The sequence below is a fragment of the Ornithorhynchus anatinus genome, chromosome 14, assembly GCF_004115215.2.
Source record: "Ornithorhynchus anatinus isolate Pmale09 chromosome 14, mOrnAna1.pri.v4, whole genome shotgun sequence".
NCBI lineage: Eukaryota > Metazoa > Chordata > Mammalia > Monotremata > Ornithorhynchidae > Ornithorhynchus > Ornithorhynchus anatinus.
The window spans coordinates 33926465-33947447 of NC_041741.1; the positions used below are offsets into that span (position 1 = coordinate 33926465).

Here is a 20983-nt window from a genome sequence, read left to right on the forward strand (position 1 = left end):
GATTTTAGCAATGCCTTGAAGGTAGGACTGACAGGATTTGGTGACAGACCGAATACGTGGGTGGAATGAAAGAGATGAGTCAAGGACAAAGCCAAGATTACAGGCTCATGAGGTAGAGGCAACAGTGGTGCTGTCAACAGGGATGGGAAAAATGAGGAGAGGACAGAGTTTGGGTGGGAAGATGAGTTCAGTTTTGGCCCTATTTAATTTGAGCTGTTGGTGGGACATCCAATGAGATATTTAATGGGTACAGTAAATTATACCCTAGGGCCTTAAAGTTAATATACCTCCAAAATGTGGGCAGATTATTTTCCTCAACAGAATTAAGAATCAAGCTTTTCAGTATAGAAGTAAATTAATGACAAATCACTAAAAGAGTTACCCTCCAAAAATGCCTTGTGTGAATAAAAATAGGGAGCTAAATTTACTATCTAGCAATAATTGTTTCTAGATTCAATACATTCAATTCTACATTCTACATTCAATACAACCAATTTGTATATTCCAAGCGCTTAGTACAGTGCTCTGCACATAGTAAGCGCTCAATAAATACTTTTGAATGAATCCATTTGTTTGTCACCCTTTTTGAGGGGGGCAGAGGGCTGGGCGGGGAAAGCCAGAAGAAGCAGCTCATATAAACATATGTCCTCCAAGGATGGGCATGAGACAAAGGGGGACAAGCTCTAAGAGGCAGCAGGGCCTAGTGAAAAAAAAATGTTGGTATTTAAGCGCTTACTATGTGCAGAGCACTGTTCTAAGTGCTGGGGTAGACACAGGGGAATCAGGTTGTCCCACGTGGGGCTCACAGTCTTAATCCCCATTTTACAGATGAGGGAACTGAGGCACAGAGAAGTGAAGTGACTTGCCCACAGTCACACAGCCGACAAGTGGCAGAGCTGGGATTCGAACTCAGGAGCCCTGACTCCAAAGCCCATGCTCTTTCCACTGAGCCACGCTGCTTCTCCTGCTGAAAAGAGCATGAGCCCGGGAATCAGAAGGACCTGGGCTCTAATCCCAGCCCTGCCACTTGTCTGCTGTGTGACCTTGGGCAAATCACTTCACTTCCCTGGGCCTCAGTTACCTCATCTGTAAAATGGGGTTTAATACTATGAGCCCCATGTGGGACATGGACCACGTTCAACCTGACTAGCTTATATCTAACCCAATGCTTAGTACAGTGTGTGGCACCTAGTACATGCTTAAATACCATTTAAAAGGAAAAAAGAAAAGAGAAAGAGAGAGAGAGAGAGAGAGAGAGAGAGAGAGAGAGAGAGAGAGAGCGAGCTCAGGTCTGGAAGTTGGCCCCTGGGTTCCAATTCCAGTCTCTGCCACTTGCCTGCTGTGTGACCTTGGGCAAAAACTTCTCTAGGCCTCATTTTCCTCATCTGTAAAATGGACTTTTCTCCCCCGTACAGTGCTCTGCACACAGTAAGCGCTCAATAAATGTGACTAAATGAATGACTGAGCGCTCCATAATTATCTTGTACTTACCCCAATGGTTAAAGCAGTGCGAGGCCCATAGCAAGCCCTTACCAAAAAGCAAATGATGATGATGATAATGGTGCAGAGCCCTAGGCAAGCAGAATCTAATAAAGGTATAGCTGCAAGTGAGACAAAGGGGAGCCAGAAAACTAGTACTATTTCAATGTGAGGCAGGCTGGAGCTTTCCTTCCCCCGCCCCGCCCACACACCCACAGATTGTGCCTGTGGAGGAAGCCCAGTCGGCAGCACGGCTACAAGGACTCTGGCAAGCGTATTCTCCCCTTGGCCCAGGGTAAGAGGTCTACACGAAGGACACACACACACGGACTTCTTTTCTCTGTACGTGGAAGGAAGCAGAGCACCGAAAGACGACAGCTCTTTTTTTTTTTGTGTAGAAAACAGCCCAAAGGACATTCTCGCTCCAAAAAAAATGGACATTTCTGAATTCGCTATCCTCTCCATTTCTAAAAATGTCCTCTTATATCCCAGGAAGAGACATGAATCCAGTAGAAACAATGAAAGACTTTAAGAATTCCACAGAGCACATACCACCTGCAATGACAATCCCAGGTTCTTTCTCATCTTAAGCTTTTAATACTGAGAGAATATCAAAAAATAACAAGGGTATTTATTACGCATTTACTGTACGCCAAGGAGAAGTGGAGTCCCCAAGAAAACTGATTAGACATTTTCCAGGTGTTTTCAAACTTTGAGAAGCCGGAATGATCAAATTTATTCTCAAATATGGATGGTTGGGGGTCCCACCGGCAATCACCAACTTTTGCCCCGCAACTGGGCTGTTAGAGGAGGGCAGCGGTACTCCTGAAATGATGCGCGTACAAAAATACACTTCCTGGTCACCACACCCCTTCCTGTCAACTGCTACGGTGGGAGCCCAGCATATATAGTTCAATCAATGGTGTTTATTGAGTGCTTCCTGTTTGCAAGAGTACTGTACTACAGGCTTGGGAGAGTACACTGCAAGAGATGATCTCTGCCCACAAGGAGCTTTCCATCTAGAGGGGGAGATGGAGATTTTACTAAACGACAGGTGGGGGAAAAAAGCCGAGTATAAAAAGGCCGAGTATAAGGATGGGTACCAAAGTACTGTGGGGCCAGAGGTGGGGTGAAAACCAAGTGATTAGGGGTTCGAAGATCACACGAAGCCAAGCCGGGGAGTCAAAGAACATCGGCTAGAAGTTCGATCATCAGCCACGTTGATTAGACTCCTGCTCTGTAAAGCCCTGTAATAGAATTACAAAAGAAACAGGAGCTAGAGTAGAAAGAGCCTTCCTTTATCAAAGAAGTTAGGAGGAATGTCAGAGAAACAGGCAGAGGGAGGCTCCTACACCCACTCGGAATCCCAAACTCATTCGCTCCACCCAGTGACTGATAGACAACTCTGGCACGGAGTGGAGCAGAACAGCAGTGGGGGAAGGGAGACGGTGCACAGAACGGCAGGCATCGACTCTGTCGAGGGCCGCGCTCCGCTGCAGTTTCTCTTAACTTCCCTAAACCCGGTTACTCCGCTGGGCCAGGCTGAGGATTTCTGTATGGAATAGAGCAATCTGAGGCCTGCACACCCGAGTGACTACAGATTGAGCGTCTGGACAGTTGTTAGAGCTGCAGTGGTTCTGTGGTGGGCAAGCAGTAACTGGGGAACTGAGGGGGTGGGTGGAGGCTGTCAGTACCTGTTCCTTCCCTCCCCGATATTCTCTCCCCACCACAACCTCTCCAATTAGCCAGTCTGGCAGGATTTAGGGCTAAGGCTGGGGATTGGGTGGTGACCAGTGGTAAGTAACTGCTGCCCTTCCTCCACCACGGCTATTTTCTATACAGACCATGAGGGACAGGGACCGTGTTTGACTCCCACCTGTGTATACTCTCCCAGTGCTTAGTACAGTGCTCTGCACCCAGTAAACACTTATTATTATTACTATGGGAATCATTTCATGAAATGGGGGGGGCGGGGTGCTGCAACCAGCTAACAAAGGTGGTTACACTGCAGCACAGGGGCTGTTCGCTCCAGCCATTCACCACCGAGGAATGTGTCTGAACCCACTGGAAAACTCAGAGGTGGCGACCCAGATGGTTACGCTTCCATTCATTTTATACACATACACATTAACATTTTATTTTGTTAATGAAATGTACATCGCCTTGATTCTATTTAGTTGCCATTGTTTTTACGAGATGTTCTTCCCCTTGACTCTATTTATTGCCATCGTTCTCGTCTGTTGTCTCCCCCGATTAGACTGTAAGCCCGTCAAAGGGCAGGGACTGTCTCTATCTGTTGCCGACTTGTTCATTCCAAGCGCTTAGTACAGTGCTCTGCACATAGTAAGCGCTCAATAAATACTATTGAATGAATGAATGAGCATTTGACAAAATAATCTTTTTCAAAGAAAATACGAGGTTCCCAAGACAAGCTTTTATAAAAAGAAATAATGACAACACAGTGACAAATGGTAACTTTAGGATCTCAACTCTCTACACCAGATTTAGTTCAGTCTGATGGGTTTCCTTTTTCCTTTTTACCTTCTGCATTGTAACCTGTCGCTATCGAAGACGTGGCCTGCTGGTCAGCCGTAAACGATCTTGCTGCGTCCACAGTTGTACTGCTCCCTGGGGGAGAGTCCATGAGCAGGCCTACTGCCCCTCTCCTCTTCCCTTCTTCCTTCTCTCCCAGGCAAGCAGGCAGGCCTACCTAACCCTGACACCAGCTCTGCGCAAAGGAAGCACTCAATAAATACTATCGATTAGAGTACGGAACGTTTTCTCATATCCTGAGGACACTTACCACCCAAGTAAACCCACACTAAAAATCAAGAACATGGATAAGCCTACATGCTCTCTTTTTAACTTTTCAGTATATCAATTTATATTTTTGGTGAGTATAAACTCCAAGAATGATTATGGGCAAGATTTGCGTAACTAAGGCTCACTGTATTCTTTTCATTAATTTTCTAACTACTGTCTTCTAATTAGTCTCACATTTACTTTTTTGGCACCTACTTGGTCAAGCCCTTGCCAAGAAGAAACTGCATAACTTGAAATTTGTGAACTCATTTAAATCAAATGATACATATTTTAATAAATCCTGGCAAACCCCAGATTTTCACTTAAATCTGAGTGTGGCACTGAAACAATCTTGGGGGCACACACATTTTTCAAGTGTTTTTAAGGCTGGATCTTAACAGGGGAGAGCAGAATGCAAGAAGAACCCAAATCCATCTGACTCTTGCTATGAGAGTGCCACGGGGGATGATCAAAGGTGTAGACGATTTGTAAAGGCCAGTGGCAGGCTGATGTGCAGCCACTAAAAAAAAGGCACCGGTCACTCAAAACTGAATATCATTGTAGCCAGAATTATTTACAAAATTCGAGGCAGAGATTCTCCAAGCCACTCAAAGTTCATAAGGAAAAGTGGTACATCCATTTCCCAGTTCTCAAAAGATGTGAGCAACAGATGGTTAAAAAGAAAATTTTCCCCTTTTTTACTGAATGCCTAAACTTTTCGCTAGCACACCAGCAAGTGATACACTAGTAGCACTCAAATTTCAAATGATAGTTTAAGTGGGGTCCACCAGCCATTTGCAAAATATACTGCAACCTATCCCGATAAGTACAAATAATCATACATTTTCTGTATATCTGAACGAGTTACCAAGTTTCACTATCTGAAAAAGGAACCATAACGGAAGGAAATTGTTGATAATGTGAGCAAAATCACTACTTGATCATCCTTTCAACTAGACCGTTTAGTTCAGTTGAAAAGTGGATGAGGAAGTGCATTTTAAAAATTTATGTTTTAAACTCGTTGGGGGTAGGGAGATCTACCAACTCTCCCTCAAGTGCTGGGTACAGTGCTCTGCACACAGTAAGTGCTCAATAAATACCATCAATTGATTGATTAACCTCTCCAACAGTGTACCTTGGGCTGGACATATACAAAAACTTGCCAAGATCAGTGGTTCCGCAGAAATATTTAGTTGCTGAAAACCCGCGTCTCGTGTCCAGGTTTTAAGTAATGAATAATAATTATTATGGTAATTAAGTGCTTACTATGTGCCAAGCACTGTTCTAAGCACTGATGTAGATACAAGGTAATCAGGTTGTCCCACATCAGGCTCGCAGTCTTAATCCCCATTTTACAGATGAGGTCACTGAGGCCCAGTGAAATGATTTGCCCAAGGTCACACAGCAGGTATGCGGCGGCGGGATTAGGACCCAGGTCCTTCTGACTTCTAAGCCCGCGCTCTGTCCACTTCATTCATTCAATCATATTTGTCGAGTGCTTACTGTGCGCAGAGCACTGTACCAAGCGCTTGGCGAGTACCATTCAGCAACAAATAGAGACAATCCCTACCGAATAGAGGACTGGGAAGGACAAGAGCCTCAAAGTGTCATCAACCAGAGAAGCAGCGTGGCTTAGTGGAAAGAGCCCGGGCTGGGAGGCAGAAGGTCCGGGGTTCTAATCTTGGCTCCGCCATTTGTCCCCTGGGTGACTTTGGGCAAGTCACTTCACTGTGCCTCAGCACTTGTGTATATTTGTATAAATTATTTATTACTCTATTTTATTAATGATGTGTATATATCTATGATTCTTGATGTTATTGATGCCTGACTGCTTGTTTTGTCTTCTTGTCTGTCTCCCCCTTTTAGACTGTGAGCCCGTTGTTGGGCAGGGATTGTCTCTATCCATTGCCAAATTGCACATTCCAAGCACTCAGTCCAGTGTTCTGCACACAGTAAGCGCTCAATAAATACGACTGAATGAACCAATGTAAAATGGGGATGAAGACTGTGAGCCCCACGTGGGCCAACCTCATTACCTACCCCGGCGCTTGGAACAGTGCTTGGCAAACCATAAGCGCTTAAAATGCCATTATTATTATTATAATTATTTAATTGTGGAGGCCTCGCATGCAATATGAATGAAGGGATCGTTTGAACGGCACAGTTGGGCAGCTCAAAAATGCTGTCAGTACCGGAGAGCCGGTGGGGGAGGCATAGTCGAGTGAAATAATGGGAAACTTTGTGGGGCGGCGGCGAGCAGGCCGCGGTTCATTCATTCATTCTTTCAATCGTATTTATTGAGCGCTTACTAGGTGCAGAGCACTGTGCTAAGCGCTTGGAATGTACACTTCGGTAACAGATAGAGACAATCCCGGCCCAATAACGGGCTCACAGTCTAAACGTGGGAGACAGCAAAGCAAAACAGAACAAAACAAAACAAGACAACATCATCAAGATAGTCAGAATTGTGGTCCCCGCGGGAAGCCGCCCACAGCCCGCAAGGAGCCGGGCCTGGGGGCCTCCCGCCCTGGAGAAGCAATGTAGCTCAGTGGAAAGAGCAAGGGCTTGCGAGTCAAGGTCATGGGTTCTAATCCCGGCTCCGCCGCTTGCCTGCTGTGTGACTTTGGGCAAGTCACTTCATTACTCTGGGCCTCAGTGACCTCATCTGTAAAATGGGCATTAAGACCGTGAGCCCCCACTTGGGACAACCTGGTTATCTTGTATCTATCCCAGTGCTTAGAACAGTGCTTGGCACATAGTAAGTGCATAACAAATACCACTATTATTATTAGCTTGTCTCTACCCCAGCACTTGGTGCAGTGCTTGGTACATAGTAAGTACTTAAATACCATTTAAAAAAAAAAAAAAGGTCTCCGAGGAGCTGACACTGTTCTGGGCCACAGTGACCTCATCTGTAAAATGGGGATGAACACGGTGAGCCCCACGTAGGACAACCTGACCACCTGGTATCCCCCCAGGACTTAGAACAGTGCTTTGCAAATAGTAAGTGCTTAACAAATACCAACATCATTACTATTATTATTAAAATGGGGATGAAGACTGTGAGCCCCATGTGGGACAAGCTGATCACTCTGTACTTCTCCCAGCGCTGAGGAGAGTGCTTGGCACATAGGAAGTTGTTAACAAACGCCATCATTACTATTATGAAAATGGGACAACCTGATCACCTTCTATCCCTCCCAGTGCTTAGAAGAGTGCTTGGCATATAGTAAGAGCTTAACAAATGCCAACATTATCATTATCATTAAAATGAGGACGAAGACTGCGAGCCCCACGTGGGACAACCTGGTCCCCTTCTATCCCTCCCAGCGCTTAGGAGAGTGCTCGGCACATAGTAAGCCTTAACAAACGCCATCATTATTATTATGAAAATGGGACAACCCGATCACCTTGTATCCCTCCCAGCGCTTGGCACATAGTAAGCGCTTAACAAATACCAACATTATTATTATTACAATGGGGGTGAAGACTACAAGCCCCACGGGGGACAACCTGGTCCTCTTCTATCCCTCCCAGCGCTTAGGAGAGCACATAGTAAGCGCTTAACAAATGCCATCATTATTATTATGAAAATGAGACAACCTGATCCCCTTGTATCCCTCCCAGCGCTTAGGAGAGTGCTCGGCACACAGTAAGTGCTTAAATACCAACATCATCATTATTATTATTATTATTAAAATGGGGGTGAAGACTGCGAGCCCCACGTGGGACAACCTGGTCCCCTTCTATCCCTCCCAGCGCTTAGAAGAGTGCTCGGGGCATAGAAGAGTTTAAAAAACGCAATCATCACTATTATGAAAATGAGACAACCCCATCACCTTGTATCTATCCCAGGGCTTGGCACACAGTAAGCACTTAAATACCAACATAATTATTGTCATTAAAATGGGGGTGAAGACTGTGAGTTCCACGTGAGACAACCTGGTCCCCTTCTATCCCTCCCAGCGCTTAGGAGAGTGCTCGGCACATAGTAAGAGCTTAAAAACCGCAATCATTACTGTTATGAAAATGAGACAACCTGATCACCTTGTATCTATCCCTGGGCCTGGAACATAGTAAGCGCTTAACAAATACCACCATGATTATTGTCATTAAAATGAGGACGAAGACTGCGAGCCCCACGTGGGACAACCTGGTCCCCCTGTATCCCTCCCAGCGCTTAGGAGAGTGCTCGGCACACAGTAAGCGCTTAACAAATGCTATCATTACTATTATGAAAACGAGAAGCAGCGTGGCTCAGTGGAAAGAGCCCGGGCTTGGGAGTTAGAGGTCGCGGGGTCTAACCCCGGCTCTGCTATTTATAATAATAATAATGTTGGTATTGGTTAAGCGCTTACTATGTGCAGAGCACTGTTCTAAGCGCTGGGGTAGACACAGGGGAATCAAGTTGTCCCACATGGGGCTCACAGTCTTAATCCCCATTTTACAGATTTTATCAGCTGTGTGACTCTGGGCAAGTCATTTCACTTCTCTGTACCTCAGTTCCCTCATCTGTAAAATGGGGATTTAAGCCTGGGAGCCCCATGTGGGACAACCTGATCACCCTGTATCCTCTCCAGCGCTTAGAACAGTGCTTTGCACATAGGAAGCGCTTAACAAATGCCATCATCACCTTGCATCTATCCCAGGGCCTGGCGCACACTACGCGCTTAACAAAATACCAACATTATTATTAACATGGGGGTGAAGACTGCGAGCCCCACGTGGGACAACCTGATCATCTTGTACCCCTCCCAGCGCTTAGCAGAGTGCTCGGCACACAGTGAGTGCTTAACAAACGCCAACCTTATTAAAACGGGGGTGAAGACTGCGAGCCCCCCGTGGGCCAACCTGGTCCCCTTCTATCCCTCCCAGCGCTTAGGAGAGCACCTAGTAAGCGCGTAACAAATGCTATCATTATTATGAAAATGAGACCACCTGATCCCCTTGTAACCCTCCCAGCGCTTAGCAGAGTGCTCGGCACACACTAAGCGCTTAACAAATGCCATCATTATTATGAAAATGGGACCACCTGATCCCCCTTGGATCCCTCCCAGCGCTTAGCAGAGTGCTCGGCACACACTAAGCGCTTAACAAATGCCATCATTATTATGAAAATGGGACCACCTGATCCCCTTAGATCCCTCCCAGCGCTTAGCAGCGTGCTCGGCACACACTGAGCGCTGTACAAACGCCAACCTTATTAACCCGGGGGTGAAGGCTGCGAGCCCCACGTGGGACAGCCTGGTCCCCTGCCCTCCCTCGCAGCGCTTAGCGCAGTGCTCGGCGCACGGCGAGCGGTTAGGGAAGGCCATCCTTGGGAGACCGTGGGGGAGGAGGGACAGGGATCCCGCGGCTGCAGGGAGGGGGGTCGGAGGGGCTCGGGCGGCGGGAGCCTCGGCCTGCCAGGCCCGCCCCGCCCCGCCCCGCCCCGCCCCGGCTCGGCCGGTCCTTCTCCGCCCGCGCCTTCGGCGGCCGGAGGGCCCCCGGCCTTTCCTCCCTCCTTCCTTTCGGCGGCGGCGGCGGCGGCGGCGGCGATGGAGGCCGCCGGCCCCCGGGCCCCCCCCCTCCCTCCCTCCCGGGCCGTTACCTTGATGATCCTGCGGGGCAGCCCGGCCATCTTGTCTGCTCCGGAATTCAGCCTGGGGCTCCTCTCCGCCTCCGCTCGCCTCGCGCACCGCTGGAAGTCCCCGGCTCCACTTCCGGGGGACGTCCGTCACCCACACGCCGGCGCCCACGCCGCCCGGGGGCCGCTGGGAAATGGAGTCCGCGCCCCAGGGGGAGGCGCCGGACGGAAGTGACGTCAGGGGCGGGGCCGGACGCGGGGCGGCTGAGGGGAAGCGGGGGGGGGGGGGGGGGGGGGAGCGGAGGCGCCGCGTCCGCCCGCCCGAGAGTCCCCGCGGAACCCTTTTGATGGGGGAAAACCGAGCGTCCCGCCCAGCCCTGCCCGTCTCCCGAGGACCCCCGCTGCCCAGTCATTCATTCATTCATTCCCCTGCCCGTCTCCCGAGGACCCCCACTGGCCATTCAGTCAATCATTCATTCATTCCCCTGCTCGTCTCCCGAGGGCCCTGGCTGGCCATTCATTCACTCATTCATTCATTCATTCATTTCCCCTGCTCGTCTCCCGAGGGCCCCCCACTGGCCATTCATTCATTCATTCACTCATTCATTCATTCCCCTGGCCGTTTCCCGAGGGTCCCCCACTGGCCATTCATTCATTCACTCATTCCCCTGTCCGTTTCCCTAGGACCCCCCCCGCCCCCGGCCATTCATTCATTAATTCCCCTGCCTGTCTCCCTAGGACCCCCCGGCCATTCATTCATTCATTCATTCATTCATTCATTCATTCTCTGCTCGCCTCCCGAGGGCCCCCTAATGGCCATTCGTTCATTCATTAATTCCCTGCTCTCCTCCCCAGGGCCCCCAATAGCCATTCATTCATTCACTCATTCCCCTGCTCATCTCCCGAGGGTCCCCCCAACCATTCATTCATTCCCCTGCCTCTCTACCAAGGGCCCCCAGTGGCTATTCATTCATACATTCATTTATTCCCCTGCCCATCTCCCCAGGGCCCCCACTGGCCATTCATTCATTCATCCCCTGCCCGTCTCCCGAGGGTCCCCACTGGCCATTCATTCATCCATCCATTCATTCAATCAATCATATTTACTGAGCAATTACTCTGTGCAGAGCACTGGGGCAACAGATTGCAGATTGAGACGACCCCTGCCCAGCAACAGACTCACGGTTTAAAAGGGGAAGAAGGATGGCAAGACATGGGGCCCGGCGACGGGGCCGTTGTCACCAAGCAGTTCTCTCCGCCATCATTTCTAATGAGGAGAATGACTTCCTGTGCATTTTGCCTTTAAAAAACAAAGAGACAAAAAAGAAATAGCCATCAGATCTTCAATGGACCGGTTAAAGCCCCAAGCGCCCTTGGAGAGCGAACCCTCCAAGGTCATCAGGTTGTTCCCACTGTGAGGCTCACAGTCTTCATCTCCAGGACTGTCTCTATCTGTTGCCGACTTGTTCATTCCAAGCGCTTAGTACAGTGCTCTGCACATAGTAAGCACTCAATAAATACTATTGAATGAATGAATGAATGACAGATGAGGGAACTGAGGCCTGGAGAAGTGAAGTGACTTGCCCAAAGTCACACAACAGACGAGTGTGTGTGTGGGGAATTGGAACCCAAGACCTTTGACTCCCACGCCTGGGCTCTTTCCACTGAGCCACCCTAACTTCTCTGTGCCTCAGTTCCCTCATCTGTGAAATGGAAAATCCAAGGCCTGGAATAGAAGAGGGCCTTGTGAGGGTCCTGCTCCCTCCAGCCCAACGGGCCGGGCTGGGCAGGGTGGCTCAGTGGAAAGGGCACGAGCTGGGGAGTCAAGGTTGTGGGTTCAAATCCCGGCGCTGCCACTTGGCAGCTGGGTGACTTTGGGCAAGTCACTTAACTTGTCTGGGCCTCAGTTCCCTCATCTGGAAAGTGGGCAGGAAGACTGAGCCCCACGTAGGACAACCTCATCACCTTGTATCCTCCCCAACATAGTAAGCGCTTAAATGCCATCATTATTATTGTTATTATCTCAGTCTCCTGCTCCGAGAAGACCCTCCTGACGGGCGGGGAGGGAGAGCACCCCATTCTCCGCCTGTCTGCCTGGTCGCCCGGAAATGTCCTGCTCAGGCCGCACTGAAAATGGACCGGTATGTGACAGGAAAAGACTCCCAAATTCACATCAGTTTGATTTGTCTGTTTCTTGTAGCACTCACTAAGCACTTATTGTGTGCCAGGCCCTGCGCTAATAATAATAATGTTGGTATTTGTTAAGCGCTTACTATGTGCAGAGCACTGTTCTAAGTGCTGGGGTAGATACAGGGTAATCAGGTTGTCCCACATGAGGCTTACAGTTAATCCCCATTTTACAGATGAGATAACTGAGGCACAGAGAAGTTACGTGACTTGCCCACAGTCACAGTCACTAAGTGCTGAGGTACCTAATAATAATAATTATGGCACTTGTTAAGCGCTTACTATGTGCCAAGCACTGTTCTAAGCGCTGGGGAAGATACAAAGTGATCAGGTTGTCCCACGTCGGGCTCACAGTCTTCACCCCCATTTTACAGATGAGGGCACTGAGGCACGGAGAAGTGAAGTGACTTGCCCAAAGTCACACAGCTGACAAGCGGCTGAACAGGGATGTGAACCCATGACCTTTGACTCTCCAGCCTGTGCTCTTTCCATTGAGCCACGTTGCTTTTCTACATGCTAATCGGGTTTGGACGCAGCCCCCTCGACCCACGTGGGGCTCCCAGTCTGAATCCCCATTTTACAGATGAGGGCACTGAGGCTCGGAGAAGTGAAGTAACTTGCCCGAGGTCACCCAGCAGGCAAGGGGTACAGCCGGGATGCCCATGGCTTGGTGGATAGAGCACAGGTCTGGGAGTCAGAAGGTCGTGGGTTCTAATCCCGGTCCCAACACCTGTCCACTGTGTAACCCTGGGCAAGTCACTTACCTTCTCTGCCCCTCAGTTCCTTCATCTGTAAAATGTGGATTAAGATGGTGAGTCCTCTGTGGGATGGGGACTCTGTCCAAGCTGATTATCTCGTATCTACCCCAACGCTTAGAACAATGCCTAGCACATAGTAAATGCTTAACAAATACCATAATTATTACCCCAGTGCTTAGAACAGTGCATGGCATGTAGTCAGCGCTTAATAAATACCATCATTATTATTAACCTAGGTCTTTCTGACTCCTGGGCTCCTGTTCTATCCACTAGGCCACTTTGCTCTTGAGCATAAAGTCGTGCTTTTCTCTAGTTTGCTTCCTCACCCCTCTAATGACCTGATAATTTTATGCCAAAAATCCCAAAGGAGTCCCCAACACAGAATTTCCCTTTTTTCTGAATATTCACTATCTTAAATTCCCTCCTCAAAAGGTTGTTTCATTTTGTTTTGTTTGATTTTTTGTCTGTCGATTCTGATACCATAAGGCATACAGGAGTTTTACTCTAGCAATCGTACTGTATTTGCAATAATAATAATAATAATTGTGGTACCTGTTAAGGTCTCACTGTGTGACAAGTACTATTCTGAGCACTGGGGGACAGAGAAGAAAATTGGGGTGGACACAGTCCCTGTCCCACATGGGCTCACAGTCTTAATTCCCACTGTACAGATGAGGTAACTGAGGCACAGAGAAGGGAAGTAAATTTGCCCAAGGTCACAAAGGCTCACAGAGTTAGTGGCAGAGCCAGGATTAAAGTTCACAAAGGCCTGAATTCTCGTGCATTTAAGTTTCATGACCGTCATGATCGTGTTCAAAAAATTCACCTGATCAGAGTAGAGAACATTTGCGGGTACCATCGTAGATCATGCTTAATACGCAGGGCCGGCTGCAGATATTGGCCACCCAAGACAGGGAAACATTTTGCCACTCCCTTCCCTTTCCATCTAACATTCTCTAATTAAACTGTGTACTTGTGTGGCATTCTGTGTGATGTTACCACATTGTGTTCTGTTTGCAAGGCATCATTTTGTTATGACATCATGCTGAAGACCACTGAAACCCCCAAACCTAGATAGTGTTTATCTGGGAGGGAGGGGGTCTCTGCCTTACCTCCCCGTACCGGAACCATCACGTTTCCCTCCCAGGTTCCATTGTCACAGCCTCGATCCGGGCGCCTTTACATTTTTAACCGCTGCTACCCTGCGACCTCCCTACATTTACGCCCCTGAGGCACTATCCTGCCCGCTTATTCGCCCTTCGCCCCATAATAAAAAGATCTTGACTTTTTATCGCACTATTTTTCCAAACAACTTTTCTATTACTCATCTCTTTTTGTCTTCATGGCATCTGCTTCATGTAGGGGGAGACGGGTATTTTTATCCTCAAGAGGAAACAGACATAATCGTATTTATTGAGTGCCTACTCTGTGCAGAGCACTGTACTAAGCGCTTGGGAAGGTACAATATAAAAGAATTGGTAGACGTGAATTAATAGTCTAGAGGACGAGCATGGAGATTAAGTGATTTACCTGAGGTTACACAGCAAGACAGTGGCCAAAGTAGGGCCAGAACTCAGGTGTCCTGACTAGGCCCTCCCCAAAAAGACTTTAGTTCTTCAACTTGCTCTATTTTATGTCTACACTTCTGGTTTATCCTTCCCCCAACTGGGGGCTGAGGGTTGGAGAGGGAAGATGAGGCAATTTCCCTTAACAGGGAAGGTGGCTTTTCTACTACATTATTTTTGCCACTATGCTCCATAATTAAACTCCCAGATTACACTTGACTTCTAAAGACTCAGATTTAGTAACTGCATGTGAATACATACAGGCTGTGCTTTTTTAAATGGTATTTGTCAAGCACTGTTGTGAGCACTGGAAGAGATACAAATCAATCAGGTCAGACACAGTCCCTGTCCCACATGGGGCTCACAGTCTAAAGAGAGGGAGAAAAGGTATTGAATCCCCATTTTTATAGTTGAGGAAACTGAGGCATGAGAAGTGAAGTGACTTGCCCAAGGTCACACAGCAGGCAAGTGGCAAAGCCGGGACTAGAACCTAGGTCCTCAGGCCCGGGCTCTTTCTGCCAGGCCAAGCTGCTTAACCAAGGGCACTTTACCTCTCGTGTACATAAACGGCTGTGATGATACCCGTCGGTTACTAGTGATGTGAAGGCAGCAGGTTCTTTATGGGTTCCCTGCCCTTCCCTCACCCTCCCCATCAATTTCAGGCCAGGCAGAAAGGGGCTGAGGAGGGCGCAAGCTTGGACACTACCATACACAGAGATGGATCCAGCCCTTTGACCAATTTGGCTGGGGGAGGAAAAAATTTGCCTCCCTCTCCATATGACCCCGTTCCATTTTGTGGGGGTTCACGTAACGATGTCATACGGAAATCCTCCTGCACCCCCTAACCTAGAAGGCCTCTCCGTTTGGGGAGTGGACCCTGGACCACCCCCTTTCCCAAAACATTTCATTCCTCTCCCAGATCCTTGTTCGCGTGGCCACCATGTCTGACTCGGGCTGTGAGGAAAGCTGAATGTTTTCAAATTTTCAACGACAGCTGCCCCTCTCAGAGGACGTCCCAAGGTGGCTACCTCATTTAATTATTGTCTGGCCCTGGCCCTGACCATACCCGTGTGGTAGTTTCACACATGGCCTGGTTCATTGTCTGAAGCTGGCTCTGACCAAAGAGGACCACCCCACTTGCAGTGTTTCTCACCTGTTCACATCCCTTGACATTTCTCCTCCTCTGCTGCCTGGGATAATTTATCTAGTCCTTTCCCTGGTGTGATGCTGAAGTTCCCATGGTAACATACTTCCTCCTTTCATTTAACCTCTTACCTACCTCCTCTACTCTAGAGAAGCAGCGTGGCTCAGTGGAAAGAGGCCGGGCTTGGGAGTCAGAGGTCACGGGTTCTAATGCCGCCTCCGGCACTTGTCAGCTGTGTGACTTTGGGCAAGTCACTTCACTTCTCTGGGCCTCAGTTACCTCATCTGTAAAATGGGGATGAAGACTGTGAGCCCCATGAGGGACAACCCGATCACCTTGTATCCCCCCCAGTGCTTTGCACATAGTAAGCGCTTAACAAATACCAACATTATTATTATTAACCTGATGCTTTTTGATTGACTGGGTTTGGACACAGGTGGAGGCAGGGTTTGCAGAGGGGGAGAATTGTTTGAGAAGGTGAGGTGTGTATATAAAGAAACATACTTCAGATGGAGAAATGTTTAGCCCTGGGCCTGTTTGCTGAAATTCAAGTTCTGCCTTCCTTTTAATTTACTGCCAGGATTTATATAATCTCTATATAGCAAATATAAAACATTACGGCCAGTGCAGTCCTCCTTTCCAGCTGTTCTATTTAGATCTTTCTTATTCTTAAACAAGTCATTTTTCTGTTTTTCTTCATAATGAGAGTCTTGTTCCCTTATGTAGGGGAGCACGGCTCAGCCAGTTTGAAATTGAGAATTATTTCCCCTACCCATGGCACTCGGCTCTGCCTGCCTCCCCAGAGCCACAGCCACTGGGTCTGATCCGATAAACTTGTATCCACCCCAGCGCTTAGAACAGTGCTCGACACGTAGTAAACGCTTAACAGATACCGTAATTTGTTGTGGGAAGGGAAGTTGTCTACCGACTCTGTTGTACTCTCACAAGTGCTTAATTCAGTCCTCTGAACACAGTAAGTGTGAAATAAACATCATTATTAATTGATATCAATATCAATTGATTGATTATTACTAAGATTGTGCTATACTGGGTAGTGAGCAACATGGGGAGGAGTGGGGAGCCAGCATGGGGGCGGGTGATGCCTCAGGAGTGACCTCAAGGGACAGGTTCAATGCCTCTACTTGTCTCAATCATATTTATTGAGCACTTACTCTAGGCAGAACACTGTACTAAATGCTTGGGAGAATGCAGTATAACAGAGTTAGTAGACAAGTTCCCTGCCCACAGCGAGTTTATAGTCTAGAGGGGGAGACAGACATTAAGGAAAATCAATAAATCATGGATATGTACATTAAGTGCTGTGGGGCTAAGGGTGGGGCAAATATCAGGTGCCCAAATGGTATAGATCCCTAGCAGAAGCAGCTTAATCTGGAGTTTCCAGCAATTAATTGTGGAACTCTACAGGGCGGTGGGGGCAAGAGTGAAGCATTTGTCCTTTACATGCAAGTAGAAGGTCCCCTCTCAAGGTCATTGAGCAGTGAAAGTTGAGCTTTAGGAGCAACTGGTAGTGCTGGGCGTGAGCACAGATGGGTTCAGATCATAATGGAGGGGGGCAAAGAAGGTTTTTCCTTCTTCCTTGTTTGGAGCGCCTAGTTAATTCTGTCCTCTCTCCAGCTGGAAAGGAAGACTCAAGACCTTTGTTTGACTTTCACTTCCTTAGTCTCCAACCTCTCCATAATGAATTCTACATCTGCTCATGTGAACACTGAGCCATCCACTTGCTCTCCGTGGGTTTCCTTGTGCCCAACGGTTTGTGTTGCGAGATAGCTGGTATAGGAAGAACGGCAGCCAGCACCATCGAACATTCACCCATTTCACAAGCAGTAGATAAGTGTGCTATGCCAAGGGGCTTAAGATGGGGTAGGGAGGTCTTTTCCACTTTCTTGCAGAAAACAGGCTTTAAACAAAGTAAAACCAAGAACAACAGCAACTCTAAAATACACTTGTTTAAACGTGTAGCAAAGGTGAACTTTAAACACTTACAGTTAGTTTCCAGTGTAATGCTAATGAACTGATAGTGTTTCTGAAAGAAAGCACAATGCAATTTTGCTTGAAAACTTTCCCCAGTCATATTCCCATTCACATTATGTCCACTTCAGGTTTGAGTTTTGGCAGTGTTCCCCTCCATTTTCATCACCATTCCATCCAAATTTGCACTATAAATGGCACCGTGGCAGGAATAATTGTATTAGATCTGGGCTCTTCTCCGCCACCCCCAACTCCCTAAGAGCGCGACAGCCACCGTAGCAATACTATAATCATAATAATAATAATAGTGATGGTATTTGTTAAGTGCTTACTATGTATCAAACACTCTTCTAAGCTCTGGGGTAGATACAAACTCATCAAGTTGGACAAAGTCCAAGTCCCACAAGGGGCTCACAGCCTTAATCCTCATTTTACAGATGAGATAACTGAGGCCTAGAGAAGTCAAGTGACTTGCCCAAGTGCTGGAGCTGGGATGAGAACCAGGTCCTTCTGACTCCCAATAATAATAATAATGTTGGTATTTAAGCACTTACTATGTGCAGAGCACTGTTCTAACACTGGGGTAGATGCAGGGTAATCAGTTTGTCGCACGTGAGGCTCACAGTTAATCCCCATTTTACAGATGAGGTAACTGATGCACAGAGAAGTGAAGTGACTTGCCCACAGTCACACAGCTGACAAGTGACAGAGCCAGGATTCGAACCCATGACCTCTGACTCCCAAGCCCGGGTTCTTTCCACTGAGCCACGCTGCTACTAATAATAATAATGTTGGTATTTGTTAAGCGTTTACTATGTGCCAAGCACTGTTCTAAGCGCTGGGGTAGACACAGGGGAATCAGGATGTCCCACGTGGGGCTCACAGTCTTAATCCCCATTTTACAGATGAGGTAACTGAGGCACAGAGAAGCTAAGTGACTTGCCCACAGTCACACAGCTGGCAAGTGGCAGAGCTGGGATTCGAACTCATGACCTCTGACTCCAAAGCCCGTGCTCTTTCCACTGAGCCACGCTGCTTCTAAGAGAAGTTTTAGGGGCCCAATATCGGAAGCCTGGAAAGAAAAGATAAATAGAACCGGTAGAGCCCTGTAAAGTATTGTAGATGGATTAAATGTCAATCCTGGGCTGCCTTCCAAGCTCGGTCATGGATTCACTACATGGCTCTCAATCTGCCTATTTTGGTTTTTCCAGCTGTTTAAATGGAGATTTTGATAATACCTGCTGCCAGAATCATAGAGAATAATGAATGAACATGTCTGATTTCTTCTCAACTGGAATGCTGAGAAGAAAATTTCCCTCTAAAAGTCATTTTTGGAGGAATTTTTCACCGCCTGGCAACCTTCACCGCCGCTGATGAAAAGGCTTTGCAGTGCTCTTTCCAAAGTGGCATAGCAAAGACCTTGCTGGGGCACTTGGAGGAGTCTGAAAGGGCTCCTTGGAGAATTTCAGAGGAGCGTACTGGTCTGCCTCTTCTCCCAGACCGAGCTTCCTTCAAGGGCTGCAGGCCCAGGTGCCAGCTTCTGTGGCCACAATCAATCAATCAATCAATCATATTTATTGAGTCCTTATGTGCAGAGCACTGTACTAAGGACTTGGGAGAGCACAGAATCACAGAGTTGGTAGACATATACCCTGCCCACAACGAGCTTACGGTCTAAACGAGAAGACCGATATCAATATAAATCAATTATGGCTATGTACATAGGTGCTGTGGGGCTGAGGGAGGGGCGAATAAAGGATGCAAATCCAAGTGTAAGGGTGACGCAAAAGGGAATAGGAGAAGAGGAAATGAGGGCTTACTCAGGGAAGACCTCTTGGAGGAGATGTCCTTTTAATACGACTGAAGGTGAGGAGAGCGATCATCTGTCAGATATAAAGAGGGAGGGCTTTCCAGGCCTGGGGCAGGACACGGGCAAGGGACCGCAGCAGGATAGAGGACATAGAAGTACAAAAAGTGGTTAGCACCAAAAATGCTGCATCCCCTGTGTGTGGTTCATTCATTCAATCGTATTTATTGAGCGCTTAATGGGTGCAGAGCACTGTACTAAGTGCTTGGAAAGTACAATTCAGCAATGAGACAATCCCTGCCCACACTTTAAATTCTCCCCTTCTCCTCCTTCACTGCACGCACCTTCTGGTGAGTTTTCCCCATACACAAGGGAGAAAAGTCTGGCAAAAATCTGAGTTGCTTAGGCTGCGCTTTATAATTTTTCATGTAATTTTTATATCATTTTTTCTACCTAGTTCAGTGGCATCTGCCCTTATTGTCATTTAATCAATTGTATTTATTGAGTGCTTACTCTGTCTGGAGCACTGTACTAACCATCTGAGAGCAGGGAGAGGTATCTGAAGGTTTTTTGTTTTTTTAAATGGCATTTGTTAAGCATTTACTATGTGCCAGGCACTGTACTAAGCGCTGTGGTTCACCAGTTTATCAGATTGGAACAGTCCATGTCCCACATGGGACTCACAGTCTTCTCATTTTCCAGAGGTGGGAACGAGGCACAGAGAGGTTAAGTGACTCACCCAAGGTCACACAGCAAACAACTGGCAGAGCTAGGATTAGAACCCAAGTCCTTCTGACTCCCATGCCCGTGCCCTCTCCAATGCGCCATTCCGTTTCTCTAAAAAATTATTATTTTAGCCAGGGGAGGCCACGGCATTCCCTGTTTTACTATAGCACGGGATGGCAGCAGGCCACGTGGATTTTAGTGTGGGTTTCCGCAGATTGCTAGTAGGACATTTTCCGTTGGCTTAGTGGAAAGAGCATGGTCTTGGGGGTCAGAAGTTGTGGGTTCTAATTCCGCCCCGCCCCCTGTCTGCTGTGTGACCTTGGGCAAGTCACTTCCCTTCTCTGGGCCTCAGTTACCTCATCTCTAAAAATGGGGATTAAAAAATGTGAGCCCCACGTGGGACGATCTGATTCCCCTGTATCTACCCCAGCGCTTAGAACAGTGCTCAGCATGTAGTAAGCGCTTAACAGATACCATCATTATTGCTATTCTTATTATTCCTGGTCTAGAGCAAGAGAAGCAGAGATTACAGAGAAGCAGCGTGGCCCAGTGGAAAGAGCACGGGCTCGGGAGTCAGAGGTTGTGGGTTCTAATCCCAGTCCTGCCACTTGCCAGCTAGGTGACCTTAGGCAAGCCACTTATTCATTCATTCATTCAATAGTATTTGAGCGCTTACTATGTGCAGAGCACTGTACTAAGCGCTTGGAATGTACAAATCAGCAACATTTAACTTCGCTGTGCCTCGGTTACCTCATCTGTAAAATGGGGATTAAGACTGAGAGCCCCACCTGGGACAAACTGATTACCTTGTATCTTCCCCCAGCACTTAGAACAGAGCTTGGCACATAGTAAGTGCTTAACAAATACCAACATTTATTAGAGAAGCAGTGTGGCTCAGTGGAAAGAGCCCGGGCTTGGGAGTCAGAGGTCATGGGTTCAAATTCCTGCTGTGTGACTGTG

General features: G+C 47.8%; 1 protein-coding gene across 1 annotated transcript in view; it reads right to left on the reverse strand.

Moving 5' to 3' along the window:
* The window catches only part of UBE2N (ubiquitin conjugating enzyme E2 N), a 35621-nt gene extending 25621 nt beyond the window's left edge, over positions 1–10000 (reverse strand). Inside the window, exon 1 of the mRNA XM_029079248.2 lies at positions 9872–10000. Coding sequence (XP_028935081.1) covers positions 9872–9901 — 30 coding nt within the window. The 5' untranslated portion in view covers positions 9902–10000. The remainder of the gene's footprint in view (positions 1–9871) is intronic.
* Between the last annotated feature and the right edge of the window lie 10983 nt (positions 10001–20983).